The sequence below is a fragment of the Bombina bombina genome, chromosome 1 (genome assembly GCF_027579735.1).
Source record: "Bombina bombina isolate aBomBom1 chromosome 1, aBomBom1.pri, whole genome shotgun sequence".
NCBI lineage: Eukaryota > Metazoa > Chordata > Amphibia > Anura > Bombinatoridae > Bombina > Bombina bombina.
Window position 1 is genome coordinate 1,458,283,037 of NC_069499.1, and position 14,438 is coordinate 1,458,297,474.

Genomic DNA, 14,438 nt, shown 5'->3' on the forward strand with positions numbered 1-14,438 from the left:
ACGAGTTACGCTTGTAACCATCCCGGATCTGGCTGTCCCACACAAAAACAGTAGCTGGAATGACAGATGTTAGTGCCTAAAAACGAAAGCAGAAGCTGCCTATGTACCACCCATGCCATTATGTGATTATATACCTGATGGCTTCTCACGATCTGCGCTTGATTTTGCCTCCCTTGGTGCATGCTCTTGCCTTACAGATTCGCCGCATTTCTCCTTACTGTGAGATTCATGCTTGTCTGTTCTATGCTTTTTCTTCTTTTTTCTGCCCACGTTATCCTCATCGTAAGACCTGGTATATCTACAAAATAAGAGGTTTATGTGCATCCTGGCATGTAAGCTAAAAAGGCATATAAGTCTCTGAAGCAACCTAATTATATTGACTGAACAGTAGTTTGTAAACCTGATTTGGAAAAACTCGAAAAAAGCACTAGCACCGGTAGCTATTTCTTGTGATTTTTACATAAGTATTACTCATAGTTGAGTAGTGTGTGATTGGCACATTATAGAAACCTCTCAATTGCTATTACTACGCATGCTTCTAAAATATATATCTAACTATATCTACACACACACACACACACAGCGCTCTGAAAATTGAGACCCACAGCGCTCTGAAAATTGAGACCACTGCAAAATGATCAATTTCTTTGTCTTTACTATTTATGTAGATCAAGACCCTATCAGAGCCAGCACAATCTCCAGACCTGAACCCCTTTGAAAATCCTCTGGAATGTGATCAAGAGAAAAATGGATGGTCACAAGCCATCAAACAAAGACGAGCAGATTACATTTTTGCACCAGGCAAGGCATAAAGTCACACAACAGCAATGTAAAAGACTGGTGAAGAGTATGCCAAGACACATGAAAGCTGTAACTGAAAATCAGGTTTATTCCACCAAATACTGGTTTCTGAACTCTGAATTGCTGACTCAAGGCATACATACAAACAATACATAACTTTTAATTAAAAGTGCCCAATCCATAGCTGAGAGTGTCTTTTATTGAGAAAAAATAAATGTATACTTACCATGTAAGACACCCATCCACATATAGCAGACCGCCAAACCAGTACTGAAACATATCAGCAGAGGTAATGGTACAACAGTATGTCGATCTGTAAAGCGACGCATGATTAAGGGGTGTGTACCGAAACGTTGCTACTTGTATATCTGTCTCTCCAATAAACTGCTTAACTAGACTGAGGTGCTGCTGTATTACCTTTTTTGGAATTGATCTTGGGAGTTGGCCAGTGGCTCCTTGCAGCGTGCACCTCTAAGCTCTTTTGCTGGACCATTACTGTTACTATCTGTAAAGGGAAGCAGCAGATGAATCCCTACGACCCATAGGTCAAAACATGGTATCATCAGGCAATACTCCCTTCACAGTCCTCAAACACTGTACTTAGAGAGGAACTGGGCAATATGCTTAGAAGCACCTTTCACTGAAGAATCAAGCACATCATGCTTCACCACCTCCTAAGGAAGCAACGTTTAAACTGAGGTGGGAGGTGTATTTATAGGCATCTGAGGTTTGGGAAACTTTGCCCCATGTATATCGCATAAGTAACACTGTTGTGGACTCTCACCACCTATATGAAATAAACATTAATATTGTGTTTAAAAATGAATATGAACTTGTTGTCTTGGCATTATTCAAGGTCTGAAAACACTGCATTTCTTTTGTAATTTTGACCAGTTGTCATTTTCTGCAAATAAATGCTTTACATGACAATATTTTTATATAGAATTTTGGAGAAATGTCAGTAGTTTATGGAATAAAACAAAAATGTTAATTTTACTCAAACACATTCCAATAAAAAAAAGAGAAATTGATCATTTTGCATTAGTCTATATTCTTTCTTTCTTATATATATATATACATACATACATACATACATACATACACATACATATATACACACACACATATACAGAACTGTGGCTAAACACTATTAGGTAGATATAAAAAAGTAATATATGAATAATATGAAGTAGTAATGCTCGGGACTAAGGTGTACTCCAGAATAAACACCTCAGGATAATAATACAAATGGGTATAAAAGTGTTCCCGCACTACCAAACAATGTATCAAAGAAATATATGCAAGTGTATCTCAAAGTGAAAAACACTTATTTAATGTGCATTAAATCAGAATACATCAAAGAAACAAAAAGTAAATGTAATGCATAATACATCTGGGATGCAAATACACAGAAACAAAAAAAGAAACAGTGATACTGGGCGTCCCCGGTACACAGGTAACAAATTATGCTTACCAGATAATTTCATTTCCTTCTGTACAAAGAGAGTCCATGGCTTCATTCCTTACTGTTGGGAAATACTGAACCTGGCCACCAAGACGAGGCAAAGACACCCCAGCCAAAGGCTTAAATACCTATCGAACTTCCCCTATTCCTCAGTCATTCTGCCGAGGGAACAAGGAACAGTAGGAGAAATACCAGGGTATAAAAGGTGCCAGAAGAAAATTATAATGTAGGGGGCCACCCATCGGAGAACATGGGCGGGGGCCGTGGACTCTCCTTGTACAGAAGGAAATTAAATTATCTGGTAAGAATAATTTATGTTTTCCTTCTTAAAGTGAAAGTAAATCCTAGCGTTTTACAAAAATTCTTTAGCCGTGGGCTGCTGTAGGAGCTAAGAGCGGCGATCGATTGAATCAAATAAAGGAGCTTTCTACAAGAAGTATCTTATACTTCATGAATGAAAGTGCCCTTTACTCAATTCAATAGTAAATCCTAGCGTTTGTAAAACGCTAGGATTTACTTTCACTTTAATACAAGGAGAGTCTACGGCTTCATTCCTTACTGTTGGGAAACTTATACCCAAGCTCTAGAGGACACTGAATGAAAACAGGAGGGACAAAAAGAGAGGCGGACCCTAATCTGAGGGCACCACAGCCTGCAAAACCTTTCTCCCGAAGGCTGCTTCAGCAGAAGAAAAAACATAAAACTTGTAAAATTTAGAAAAAGTGTGTAAGGAGGACCAGGTAGCCGCCTTACAAATCTGATCTATAGAGGCCTTGTTCTTAAAGGCCCAAGAGGAAACCACTGCTCTAGTAGAATGAGCCGTAATACTCTGAGGAGGTCTATGTCCCGCTGTCTCATAAGCTAAGCGAATAAGACTCCTCAACCAAAAAAATAAAGTCGAAGAGACCTTCTGACCCTTACGCTTCCCAGAATATGCCACAAACAAGGAAGAAGTTTGTCTAAAATTAGGGATGCACCAAAATTTCGGCCACCAAAATTTTCAGCCGAAAATTGGCCTATCCTTTTTCGGCTGAAAGAGGAGCAAACTGGCTGAAAATTGCATGCTATATCTTTCTGTGCCACACTTACACTTGCTAGCTGCCGCTAACCTCATCCACCCACACCTAAAATTTAAGCCAGTGCAGCTAGAGGCTTTCTAAGCCATTTGGTTAGTAAACTACATTTCCCACAATGTCACTCACGCACAGCCTCCTCCCTCTCTCCTTTCCTATCTAGAGCGTTTTTTTCAGAAAAATCTGCAGTGCACTTCCTGAAAGGCTCCGGTATTCTGTTGATTTAGTGCTGTTAGTGTGGAGGAAGAGTTGCTCCGGTTCAGCAGAGGTTTGATTTACAGCAGCCTAAAAAACGGAGCAACCCCCCTCTACCTCCCCGCACTACAAAGCTGCAAATCAAACCTCCATTGTCTCTAAGGGAGCTGAACCAGAGCAACTGTTCCTCTACACTAAAAGCAGGTACACACTGTGCCTACAGCTACTAAGCAGCAGTAGTTAACCCTGTGACAACAAAAACTAAATTTATGCTTACCTGATAAATTACTTTCTTTTACGATATGACGAGTCCACGGATTTTATCCTTACTTGTGGGATATTAACCTCCTGCTAACAGGAAGTGGCAAAGAGCACCACAGCAGAGCTGTATATATAGCCCCTCCCCTTCCCCTCCACCCTCAGTCATTCGGCCGAAGGTATAGGAAGAGAAAAAGGAAAGGCTAAAAAGGCTGCAGAGGTGACTGAAGTTTACAAAAAATATAAAGAAAAACTGTCTTAAAAAGAACAGGGTGGGCCGTGGACTCGTCATATCGTAAAAGAAAGTAATTTATTAGGTAAGCATAAATTTAGTTTTCTTTTACAAAGATATGACGAGTCCACGGATTTCATCCTTACTTGTGGGAAACCAATACCAAAGCAATAGGACACGGATGAAAGGGAGGGACAAGACAGGAACCTAAACGGAAGGCACCACTGCTTGAAGAACCTTTCTCCCAAAGATAGCCTCAGAAGAAGCAAAAGTATCAAATTTGAAAAATTTGTAAAAAGTGTGAAGGGACGACCAAGTCGCAGCCTTACAAATCTGTTCCACAGATGCATCGTTTTTTAAAAGCCCATGTGGAAGCCACAGCCCTAGAAGAATGAGCCGTAATTCTTTGAGGAGGCAGCTGTCCAGCAGTCTCATATGCCAGGCGGATAATACTTCAGGGAGTTCCAAACTGCACCCCAGCCCAGAAGGCTGGCATCGGTTGTCACTATCACCCACGAGGGTCTGCGGAAACAAGTCCCCTGGGACAGATGATCTGGCGACAACCACCAAAGAAGAGAGTTTCTGGTCTCTTGATCCAGAATTATTTTGTAGATAAATCCGCATAATCCCCATTCCACTGACCAAGCATGCACAGTTGCAGTGGTCTGAGATGAAAGCGAGCAAACTGAACGATGTCCATTGCCGCTACCATTAATCCAATTACCTCCATACACTGAGCCACTGATGGCCGAGGAATGGACAGAAGTGCTCGGCAAGTATTCAAAATCTTTGATTTTCTGACCTCCGTCAGAAATACTTTCATGGCTACCGAGTCTATCAGAGTTCCCAGAAAAGGAACCCTTGTCTGTGGAACAAGTGAACTCTTCTCTATGTTCACCTTCCAGCCGTGAGTTCTCAGAAAAGACAACACTGTGTCCGTGTGAGATTTTGTCAGATGATATGTTAACGCCTGAATCAGAATATTGTCCAGATAAGGCACCACTGCTATCCCTTGCGGTCTGAGAACCGCCAAAAGAGACCCTAGAACCTTTGTGAAGATTCTGGGTGCTGTGGCCAACCCGAAAGGAAGAGCAACGAACTGATAATGTTTGTCCAAGAAGGCAAACCTTAGAAACCGATGATGATCTTTGTGGATTGGAATATTAAGGTAAGCGTCCTTCAAATCCACGGTAGTCATATACTGACCCTCCTGGATCATTGTCAAAATCGTTCGAATTGTCTCCATCTTGAATGATGGAACTCTTAGAAATTTGAGGTCAAAAATGGGTCTGAACGTTCCCTCTTTTTTGAGGACCACAAATAGGTTTGAGTAAAACCCCTGTCCCTGTTCCAATTTTGGAACAGGACAGATTACTCCCATAGTAAAAAGGTCTTTTACAACGCCTCTCTCTTCATCTGGTTTGCAGATAATTTTGAAAGATGAAATCTCCCTCTTGGGAGAAAATTCTTGAATTCCAATTGATAACCGTGGGTCACTATTTCTAGTGCCCAGGAATCCTGAACATCTCTTGCCCAAGCCTGAGCAAAGGAAGAAAAACAGAATTTATGCTTACCTGATAAATTACTTTCTCCAACGGTGTGTCCGGTCCACGGCGTCATCCTTACTTGTGGGATATTCTCTTCCCCAACAGGAAATGGCAAAGAGTCCCAGCAAAGCTGGCCATATAGTCCCTACTAGGCTCCGCCCACCCCAGTCATTCGACCGACGGACAGGAGGAATATATAGAGGAGAAACCATATGGTACCGTGGTGACTGTAGTTAGAGAAAATAATTCATCAGACCTGATTAAAAAAACCAGGGCAGGCCGTGGACCGGACACACCGTTGGAGAAAGTAATTTATCAGGTAAGCATAAATTCTGTTTTCTCCAACATTGGTGTGTCCGGTCCACGGCGTCATCCTTACTTGTGGGAACCAATACCAAAGCTTTAGGACACGGATGAAGGGAGGGAGCAAATCAGGTTACCTAAACGGAAGGCACCACAGCTTGCAAAACCTTTCTCCCAAAAATAGCCTCCGAAGAAGCAAAAGTATCAAATTTGTAAAATTTAGCAAAAGTGTGCAGTGAAGACCAAGTCGCTGCCTTACATATCTGGTCAACAGAAGCCTCGTTCTTGAAGGCCCATGTGGAAGCCACAGCTCTAGTGGAGTGAGCTGTAATTCTTTCAGGAGGCTGCCGTCCGGCAGTCTCGTAAGCCAATCGGATAATGCTTTTAAGCCAAAAGGAAAGAGAGGTAGAAGTCGCTTTTTGACCTCTCCTTTTCCCAGAATAAACGACGAACAAGGAGGATGTTTGTCTGAAATCTTTAGTAGCCTCTAAATAGAACTTTAGAGCATGGACAACGTCCAAATTGTGTAACAAACGTTCCTTCTTTGAAACTGGATTCGGACACAAAGAAGGTACAACTATCTCCTGGTTAATATTTTTGTTAGAAACAACTTTAGGAAGAAAACCAGGCTTAGTACGCAAAACCACCTTATCTGCATGGAGCACCAGATAGGGCGGAGAACACTGCAGAGCAGATAACTCTGAAACTCTTCTAGCAGAAGAAATTGCAACCAAAAACAAAACTTTCCAAGATAGTAACTTAATATCTATGGAATGTAAAGGTTCAAACGGAACCCCTTGAAGAACTGAAAGAACTAGATTTAGACTCCAGGGAGGAGTCAAAGGTCTGTAAACAGGCTTGATCCTAACCAGAGCCTGAACAAATGCTTGAACATCTGGCACAGCTGCCAGTCTTTTGTGTAGTAAGACAGATAAAGCAGAGATCTGTCCCTTTAGAGAACTTGCAGATAATCCTTTCTCCAAACCTTCTTGTAGAAAGGAGAGAATCTTAGGAATTTTTATCTTATTCCATGGAAATCCTTTGGATTCACACCAACAGATATATTTTTTCCATATCTTATGGTAAATTTTTCTAGTTACAGGTTTTCTGGCCTGAACCAGAGTATTTATAACAGAATCTGAAAACCCACGCTTTGATAAAATCAAACGTTCAATCTCCAAGCCGTCAGTTGGAGGGAGACCAGATTTGGATGTTCGAATGGACCCTGAACAAGAAGGTCCTGTCTCAAAGGTAGCTTCCATGGTGGAGCCGATGACATATTCACCAGGTCTGCATACCAAGTCCTGCGTGGCCACGCAGGAGCTATCAAGATCACCGAGGCCCTCTCCTGATTGATCCTGGCTACTAGCCTGGGAATGAGAGGAAACGGTGGGAATACATAAGCTAGGTTGAAGGTCCAAGGTGCTACTAGTGCATCTACTAGAGTCGCCTTGGGATCCCTGGATCTGGACCCGTAGCAAGGGACCTTGAAGTTCTGACGAGACGCCTTCAGATCCATGTCTGGAATGCCCCATAATTGAGTTATTTGGGCAAAGATTTCCGGATGGAGTTCCCACTCCCCCGGATGAAATGTCTGACGACTCAGAAAATCCGCTTCCCAATTTTCCACTCCTGGGATGTGGATCGCAGACAAGTGGCAGGAGTGATCCTCCGCCCATTGAATTATTTTGGTCACTTCTTTCATCGCCAGGGAACTCTTTGTTCCCCCCTGATGATTGATATATGCAACAGTCGTCATGTTGTCTGATTGAAACCTTATGAATTTGGCCTTTGCTAGTTGAGGCCAAGCTCTGAGAGCATTGAATATCGCTCTCAGTTCCAGAATGTTTATCGGGAGAAGAGACTCTTCCCGAGACCATAGTCCCTGAGCTTTCAGGGATTCCCAGACCGCGCCCCAGCCCACCAGACTGGCGTCGGTCGTGACAATGACCCACTCTGGTCTGCGGAAGCTCATTCCCTGGGATAGATTGTCCAGGGTCAGCCACCAACGGAGTGAATCTCTGGTCTTTTGATCTACTTGAATCATTGGAGAAAAGTCTGTATAATCCCCATTCCACTGTTTGAGCATGCACAGATGTAATGGTCTTAGATGAATTCGTGCAAAAGGAACTAAGTCCATTGTTGCAACCATCAATCCTACTACTTCCATGCACTGCGCTATGGAAGGACGAGGAACAGAATGAAGCACTTGACAAGAGCTTAGAAGTTTTGATTTTCTGACCTCTGTCAGAAAAATCCTCATTTCTAAGGAATCTATTATTGTTCCCAAGAAAGGAACTCTTGTTGACGGGGACAGAGAACTTTTTTCTTTGTTTACCTTCCATCCGTGAGATCTGAGAAAGGCTAGAACGATCTCCGTATGAGCCTTTGCTTTTGACAGAGACGACGCTTGTATTAGAATGTCGTCCAAGTAAGGTACTACTGCAATGCCCCTTGGTCTTAGAACCGCTAGAAGGGACCCTAGTACCTTTGTGAAAATCCTTGGAGCAGTGGCCAACCCGAATGGGAGGGCCACAAACTGGTAATGCTTGTCCAGAAAAGCTAACCTTAGGAACTGATGATGTTCCTTGTGGATAGGAATATGTAGGTACGCATCCTTTAGATCCACGGTAGTCATAAATTGACTTTCCTGGATGGTGGGTAGAATCGTTCGAATAGTTTCCATTTTGAACGATGGTACCCTGAGAAATTTGTTTAGGATCTTCAAATCCAAAATTGGTCTGAACGTTCCCTCCTTTTTGGGAACTACGAACAGATTGGAATAAAATCCCATTCCTTGTTCCTTTATGGGAACTGGGTGTATCACTCCCATTTTTAACAGGTCTTCTACACAATGTAAGAATGCCTGTCTCTTTATTTGGTTTGAGGATGGGGGTAGTTCCTTGAATTCCAGGAGATAACCTTGAGAAACTATTTCTAGCGCCCAAGGATCCTGAACATCTCTTGCCCAAGCCTGAGCAAAGAGAGAGAGTCTGCCCCCCACTAGATCCGGTCCCGGATCGGGGGCTACTCCTTCATGCTGTTTTGTTAGCAGTGGCAGGCTTCTTGGCCTGTTTACCCTTGTTCCAGCCTTGTATCGGTTTCCAGGCTGGTTTGGGTTGTGAGGTATTACCCTCTTGCTTAGAGGATGCAGAATTAGAGGCTGGTCCGTTTCTGCGAAAAGGACGAAAATTAGGCTTATTTTTAGCCTTGAAAGACCTATCCTGTGGAAGGGCGTGGCCCTTTCCCCCAGTGATGTCTGAAATAATCTCTTTCAATTCTGGTCCAAATAAAGTTTTACCCTTGAAAGGGATGTTAAGCAATTTTGTCTTGGATGACACATCCGCTGACCAAGACTTTAGCCAAAGCGCTCTGCGCACCACGATAGCAAACCCTGAATTTTTCGCCGCTAGTCTAGCTAATTGCAAAGCGGCATCTAAAATAAAAGAATTAGCCAATTTAAGTGCGTTAACTCTTTCCATAACCTCCTCATATGGAGTTTCTCTACTGAGCGACTTTTCTAGTTCCTCGAACCAGAAACACGCTGCCGTAGTGACAGGAACAATGCATGAAATTGGTTGTAGAAGGTAGCCTTGCTGTACAAAAATCTTTTTAAGCAAACCTTCTAATTTTTTATCCATAGGATCTTTGAAAGCACAACTATCTTCAATAGGAATAGTAGTGCGTTTGTTTAGAGTAGAAACTGCCCCCTCGACCTTGGGGACTGTCTGCCATAAGTCCTTTCTGGGGTCGACCATAGGAAATAATTTCTTAAATATGGGGGGGGGGGGGGGGGGGACAAAAGGTATGCCGGGTTTTTCCCACTCCTTATTTACTATGTCCGCCACCCGCTTGGGTATAGGAAAAGCGTTGGGGGGCACCGGAACCTCTAGGAACTTGTCCATCTTGCATAATTTCTCTGGAATGACCAAGTTGTCACAATCATCCAGAGTAGATAACACCTCCTTAAGCAGTGCGCGGAGATGTTCTAATTTAAATTTAAATGTCACAACATCAGGTTCAGCTTGATGAGAAATTTTTCCTGAATCTGAGATTTCTCCATCAGACAAAACCTCCCTCATTGCCCCTTCAGATTGGTGTGAGGGTATGACAGAACAATTATCATCAGCGCCCTCTTGCTCTTCAGTGTTTAAAACAGAGCAATCGCGCTTTCTCTGATAAGTAGGCATTTTGGATAAAAGATTTGCTATGGAGTTATCCATTACAGCCGTTAATTGTTGCATGGTAATAAGTATTGGCGCACTAGATGTACTAGGGGCCTCCTGCGTGGGCAAAACTGGTGTAGACACAGTAGGAGATGATGTAGTATTATGTTTACTCCCCTCATCTGAGGAATCATCTTGGGCAACTTTACTATCTGTGGCAGTACTGTCCTTACTTTGTTTGGACGCTATGGCACAATTATCACATAAATTTAAATGGGGAGACACATTGGCTTTCATACATATAGAACATAGCTTATCTGAAGGTACAGACATGTTAAACAGGCTTAAACTTGTCAACAAAGCACAAAAAACGTTTTAAAATAAAACCGTTACTGTCTCTTTAAATTTCAAACAGAAAACACTTTATTACTGAATATGTGAAAAAGTATGAAGGAATTGTTCAAAAATTACCAAAATTTCACCACAGTGTCTTAAAGCATTAAAAGTATTGCACACCAAATTTCAGAGCTTTAACCCTTAAAATAACGGAACCGGAGCCGTTTTAAGATTTAACCCCTATACAGTCCCAGCTATAGTCTTTGCTGAGACCCAACCAAGCCCAGAGGGGAATACGATACCAAATGACGCCTTCTAGAAGCTTTTTTAGTGATTCTTAGATCCTCACACATGCATCTGCATGCCCTGCTCTCCAAAAACAACTGCGCAGTAATGGCGCGAAAATGAGGCTCAGTCTATAACTAGAAAGGCCCCCTGACTGAAAAAGGTGTCCAACACAGTGCCTGCCGTTTTATAAACGTTCCCCAAGATTATAAATGCCAATTGTTAGCCTAAATCTGAATAATATGCCCAAATAAAGCAATCGATTTAGCCCATAAAAATGTCTACCAGTTTTTTAGCCCTTATTAAGCCCTTTATTCTGTATTTGACTAAGAAAATGGCTTACCGGTCCCCATGAGGGGAAATGACAGCCTTCCAGCATTACACAGTCTTGTTAGAAATATGGCTAGTCATACCTTAAGCAGAAAAGTCTGCTAACTGTTTCCCCCAACTGAAGTTACTTCATCTCAACAGTCCTATGTGGAAACAGCAATCGATTTTAGTTACTGTCTGCTAAAATCATCTTCCTCTTACAAACAGAAATCTTCATCCTTTTCTGTTTCAGAGTAAATAGTACATACCAGCACTATTTTAAAATAACAAACACTTGATAAAAGAATAAAAACTACATAAAAACACCAAAAAACTCTTAACCATCTCCGTGGAGATGTTGCCTGTGCAACGGCAAAGAGAATGACTGGGGTGGGCGGAGCCTAGGAGGGACTATATGGCCAGCTTTGCTGGGACTCTTTGCCATTTCCTGTTGGGGAAGAGAATATCCCACAAGTAAGGATGACGCCGTGGACCGGACACACCAATGTTGGAGAAATCTGCCCCCTACTAGATCCGGTCCCGGATCAGGGGCCACCCCTTCATGCTGCCTTGTGGAAGAAGAAGAAGCGGGGGGTCCTCCTTTAAAGTTCCGAAAGGAACGAAAATTATTCTGTTTACCCCTCATTTTAACCGACCTATCCTGAGGTAGGGCATGGCCCTTATCTCCTGTAATATCAGAAATGATCTCCTTCAATTCTGGCCCAAAAAGGGTCTTACCTTTAAAGGGAATAGCTAAAAGCTTATGTTTTGATGACACATCAGCAGAACAAGATTTGAGCCACAATGCTCTACGTGCTAAAATAGCAAATCCTGCATTTTTTGCCGCTAATTTAGCAATTTGAAAAGCGGCATCAGTAATAAAAGAATTAGCTAGCTTAAGAGCCTTAATTCTATCTAGAATGTCATCTAATGGAGTCTCAACCTTAACCCTTTAATGACACAGCTTTCAGTTTGCTCAATTGTTTTATGACGGAAAAATTCCGTCATATGTCCTTAAGAGGTTAAGAGACTCTTCTAGAGCCTCAAACCAAAAAGCTGCTGCAGTAGTTACTGGAACAATGCAAGCCGTAGGTTGTAAAAGAAATCCCTGATTAACAAATAATTTCTTTAGTAGACCCTCTAATTTCTTATCCATAGGATCCTAGAAAGCACAACTATCCTCAATGGGTATAGTAGTACGCTTAGCTAGGGAAGATATAGCTCCCTCTACCTTAGGGACCGCTTGCCATGAGTCCGAATGGTATCTGATATAGGAAACATTTTCTTAAAATTAGGAGAGGGAGAAAACGGTATACCTGGTCTATCCCATTCCTTACTAATAATTTCCGAAATTCTCTTAGGAACCGGAAAAACATCAGTGTAAGTAGGAACTTCCAAATATTTATCCATTTTACACAATTTCTCTGGAGGAATCACAATAGGATTACAATCATCCAGAGTCACTAAAACCTCCCAAAGCAACAGGCAGAGGTGTTCAAGCTTAAATTTAAATGACATAGCATCCGAATCTGTCTGAGGCAAAACATTCCCTGAATCAGAAATTTCACCCTCAGACAGTAATTCCCCAATCCCCAACTCAGAGCACTGTGAGGGAACATCGGAAATAGCTAATAAAGCATCAGAGGATTCAGTATTTACATTAATACTTGACCTACTGCGTTTACCCTGCAACACTGGTAATTTAGACAATACCTCTGTAAGGGTAGTTGACATAACTGCAGCCATCTCCTGCAGAGTAAAGGAATTAGACACACTAGAAGTACTAGGCTGTGACACTTGGGGAGAATTGGATGGCATATCCTGATTCTCTTCAGACTGAGAATCATCCTTAGGCACACTTACTTTATTTAAAATATGCTTTTTACATTGTAAAGCCCTTTCAGTACAAAAGTTACACAATGTTAGAGGGGGTTGCACAATAGCTTCTAAACACATAGAACAATGAGAAACCTCAATGTCAGACATGTTGAACAGACTAGTAATACCACAAAAGTCGTTTAAACACTTATTTATAGCATAAAATAAACATTAGAAAAAACGTGTACTGTGCCTTTAAGAAAAGAAAAAGTGAACAATTTTTCCAAAATGCACAAAAAACGTTAAATTATTCCCAAATTTAACATAATATCGTTGGTTAATCCAAAAATTACTGCACCAAGAAGCAAGGGCAGAAATAAGGCTTTAGAAGTAATTATATCAACCTATAGTCAAAAGATAGATAAAAATACACTCTGCACGTCGCCTACCTGCCCCCAGGGTACTTCAAATCAAGTTTCCAACCCTTCAGACCAGCTACACAGTCCAGGAGCCACTGAGTTACTGTTTGCTGCTGCTAAGCCTGAAGAAAACATAATTTATGCTTACCTGATAAATGTATTTCTCTTGTGGTGTATCCAGTCCACGGATCATCCATTACTTGTGGGATATTCTCATTCCCAACAGGAAGTTGCAAGAGGATCACCCACAGCAGAGCTGTTATATAGCTCCTCCCCTAACTGCCACATCCAGTCATTCGATCGAAAACAAGCAGAGAAAGGAGAAACCATAGGGTGCAGTGGTGACTGTAGTTTAAAGTAAAAAATTACCTGCCTTAAAAGGACAGGGCGGGCCGTGGACTGGATACACCACAAGAGAAATAAATTTATCAGGTAAGCATAAATTATGTTTTCTCTTGTAAGGTGTATCCAGTCCACGCATCATCCATTACTTGTGGGATACCAATACCAAAGCTAAAAGTACACGGATGAAGGGAGGGACAAGGCAGGTACTTAAAGGAAGGTACCACTGCCTGTAAAACCTTTCTCCCAAAAATAGCCTCCGAAGAAGCAAAAGTATCAAATTTATAGAATTTTGAAAAAGTATGAAGCGAAGACCAAGTCGCCGCCTTGCAAATCTGTTCAACAGAAGCCTCATTTTTAAAGGCCCATGTGGAAGCCACAGCTCTAGTAGAATGAGCTGTAATCCTTTCAGGAGGCTGCTGGCCAGTAGTCTCATAGGCTAAGCGGATTATGCTTCTTAGCCAAAAAGAAAGAGAGGTTGCCGAAGCCTTTTGAACTCTACTCTGTCCAGAGTAAACAACAAACAAAGAAGATGTTTGACGAAAATCTTTAGTAGCTTGTAAGTAAAACTTTAAAGCACGAACCACATCCAGATTGTGTAATAGACGTTCCTTCTTTGAAGAAGGATTAGGACACAAAGATGGAACAACAATCTCTTGATTGATATTCTTATTAGATACCACCTTAGGTAAAAACCCAGGTTTGGTACGCAGGACTACCTTATCCGCATGGAAGATCAGATAAGGAGAATTACATTGTAAAGCAGATAACTCGGAGACTCTACGAGCCGAGGAAATAGCTACCAAAAAAAGAACTTTCCAAGATAAAAGTTTGATATCTATGGAATGAAGAGGTTCAAACGGAACTCCTTGAAGAACTTTAAGAACCA

General features: G+C 41.8%; 1 protein-coding gene across 1 annotated transcript in view; it reads right to left on the reverse strand.

Moving 5' to 3' along the window:
- The window catches only part of USP36 (ubiquitin specific peptidase 36), a 195,389-nt gene that overhangs the window by 22,834 nt on the left and 158,117 nt on the right, over positions 1-14,438 (reverse strand). The window contains exons 16-17 of the mRNA XM_053706269.1: positions 135-298; positions 1-54 (exon numbers count right to left, since the gene is read on the reverse strand). The exon at positions 1-54 is cut by the window's left edge and continues 111 nt beyond it. Of these exons, the coding sequence (XP_053562244.1) occupies positions 1-54; positions 135-298 (218 nt within the window). The remainder of the gene's footprint in view (positions 55-134; positions 299-14,438) is intronic.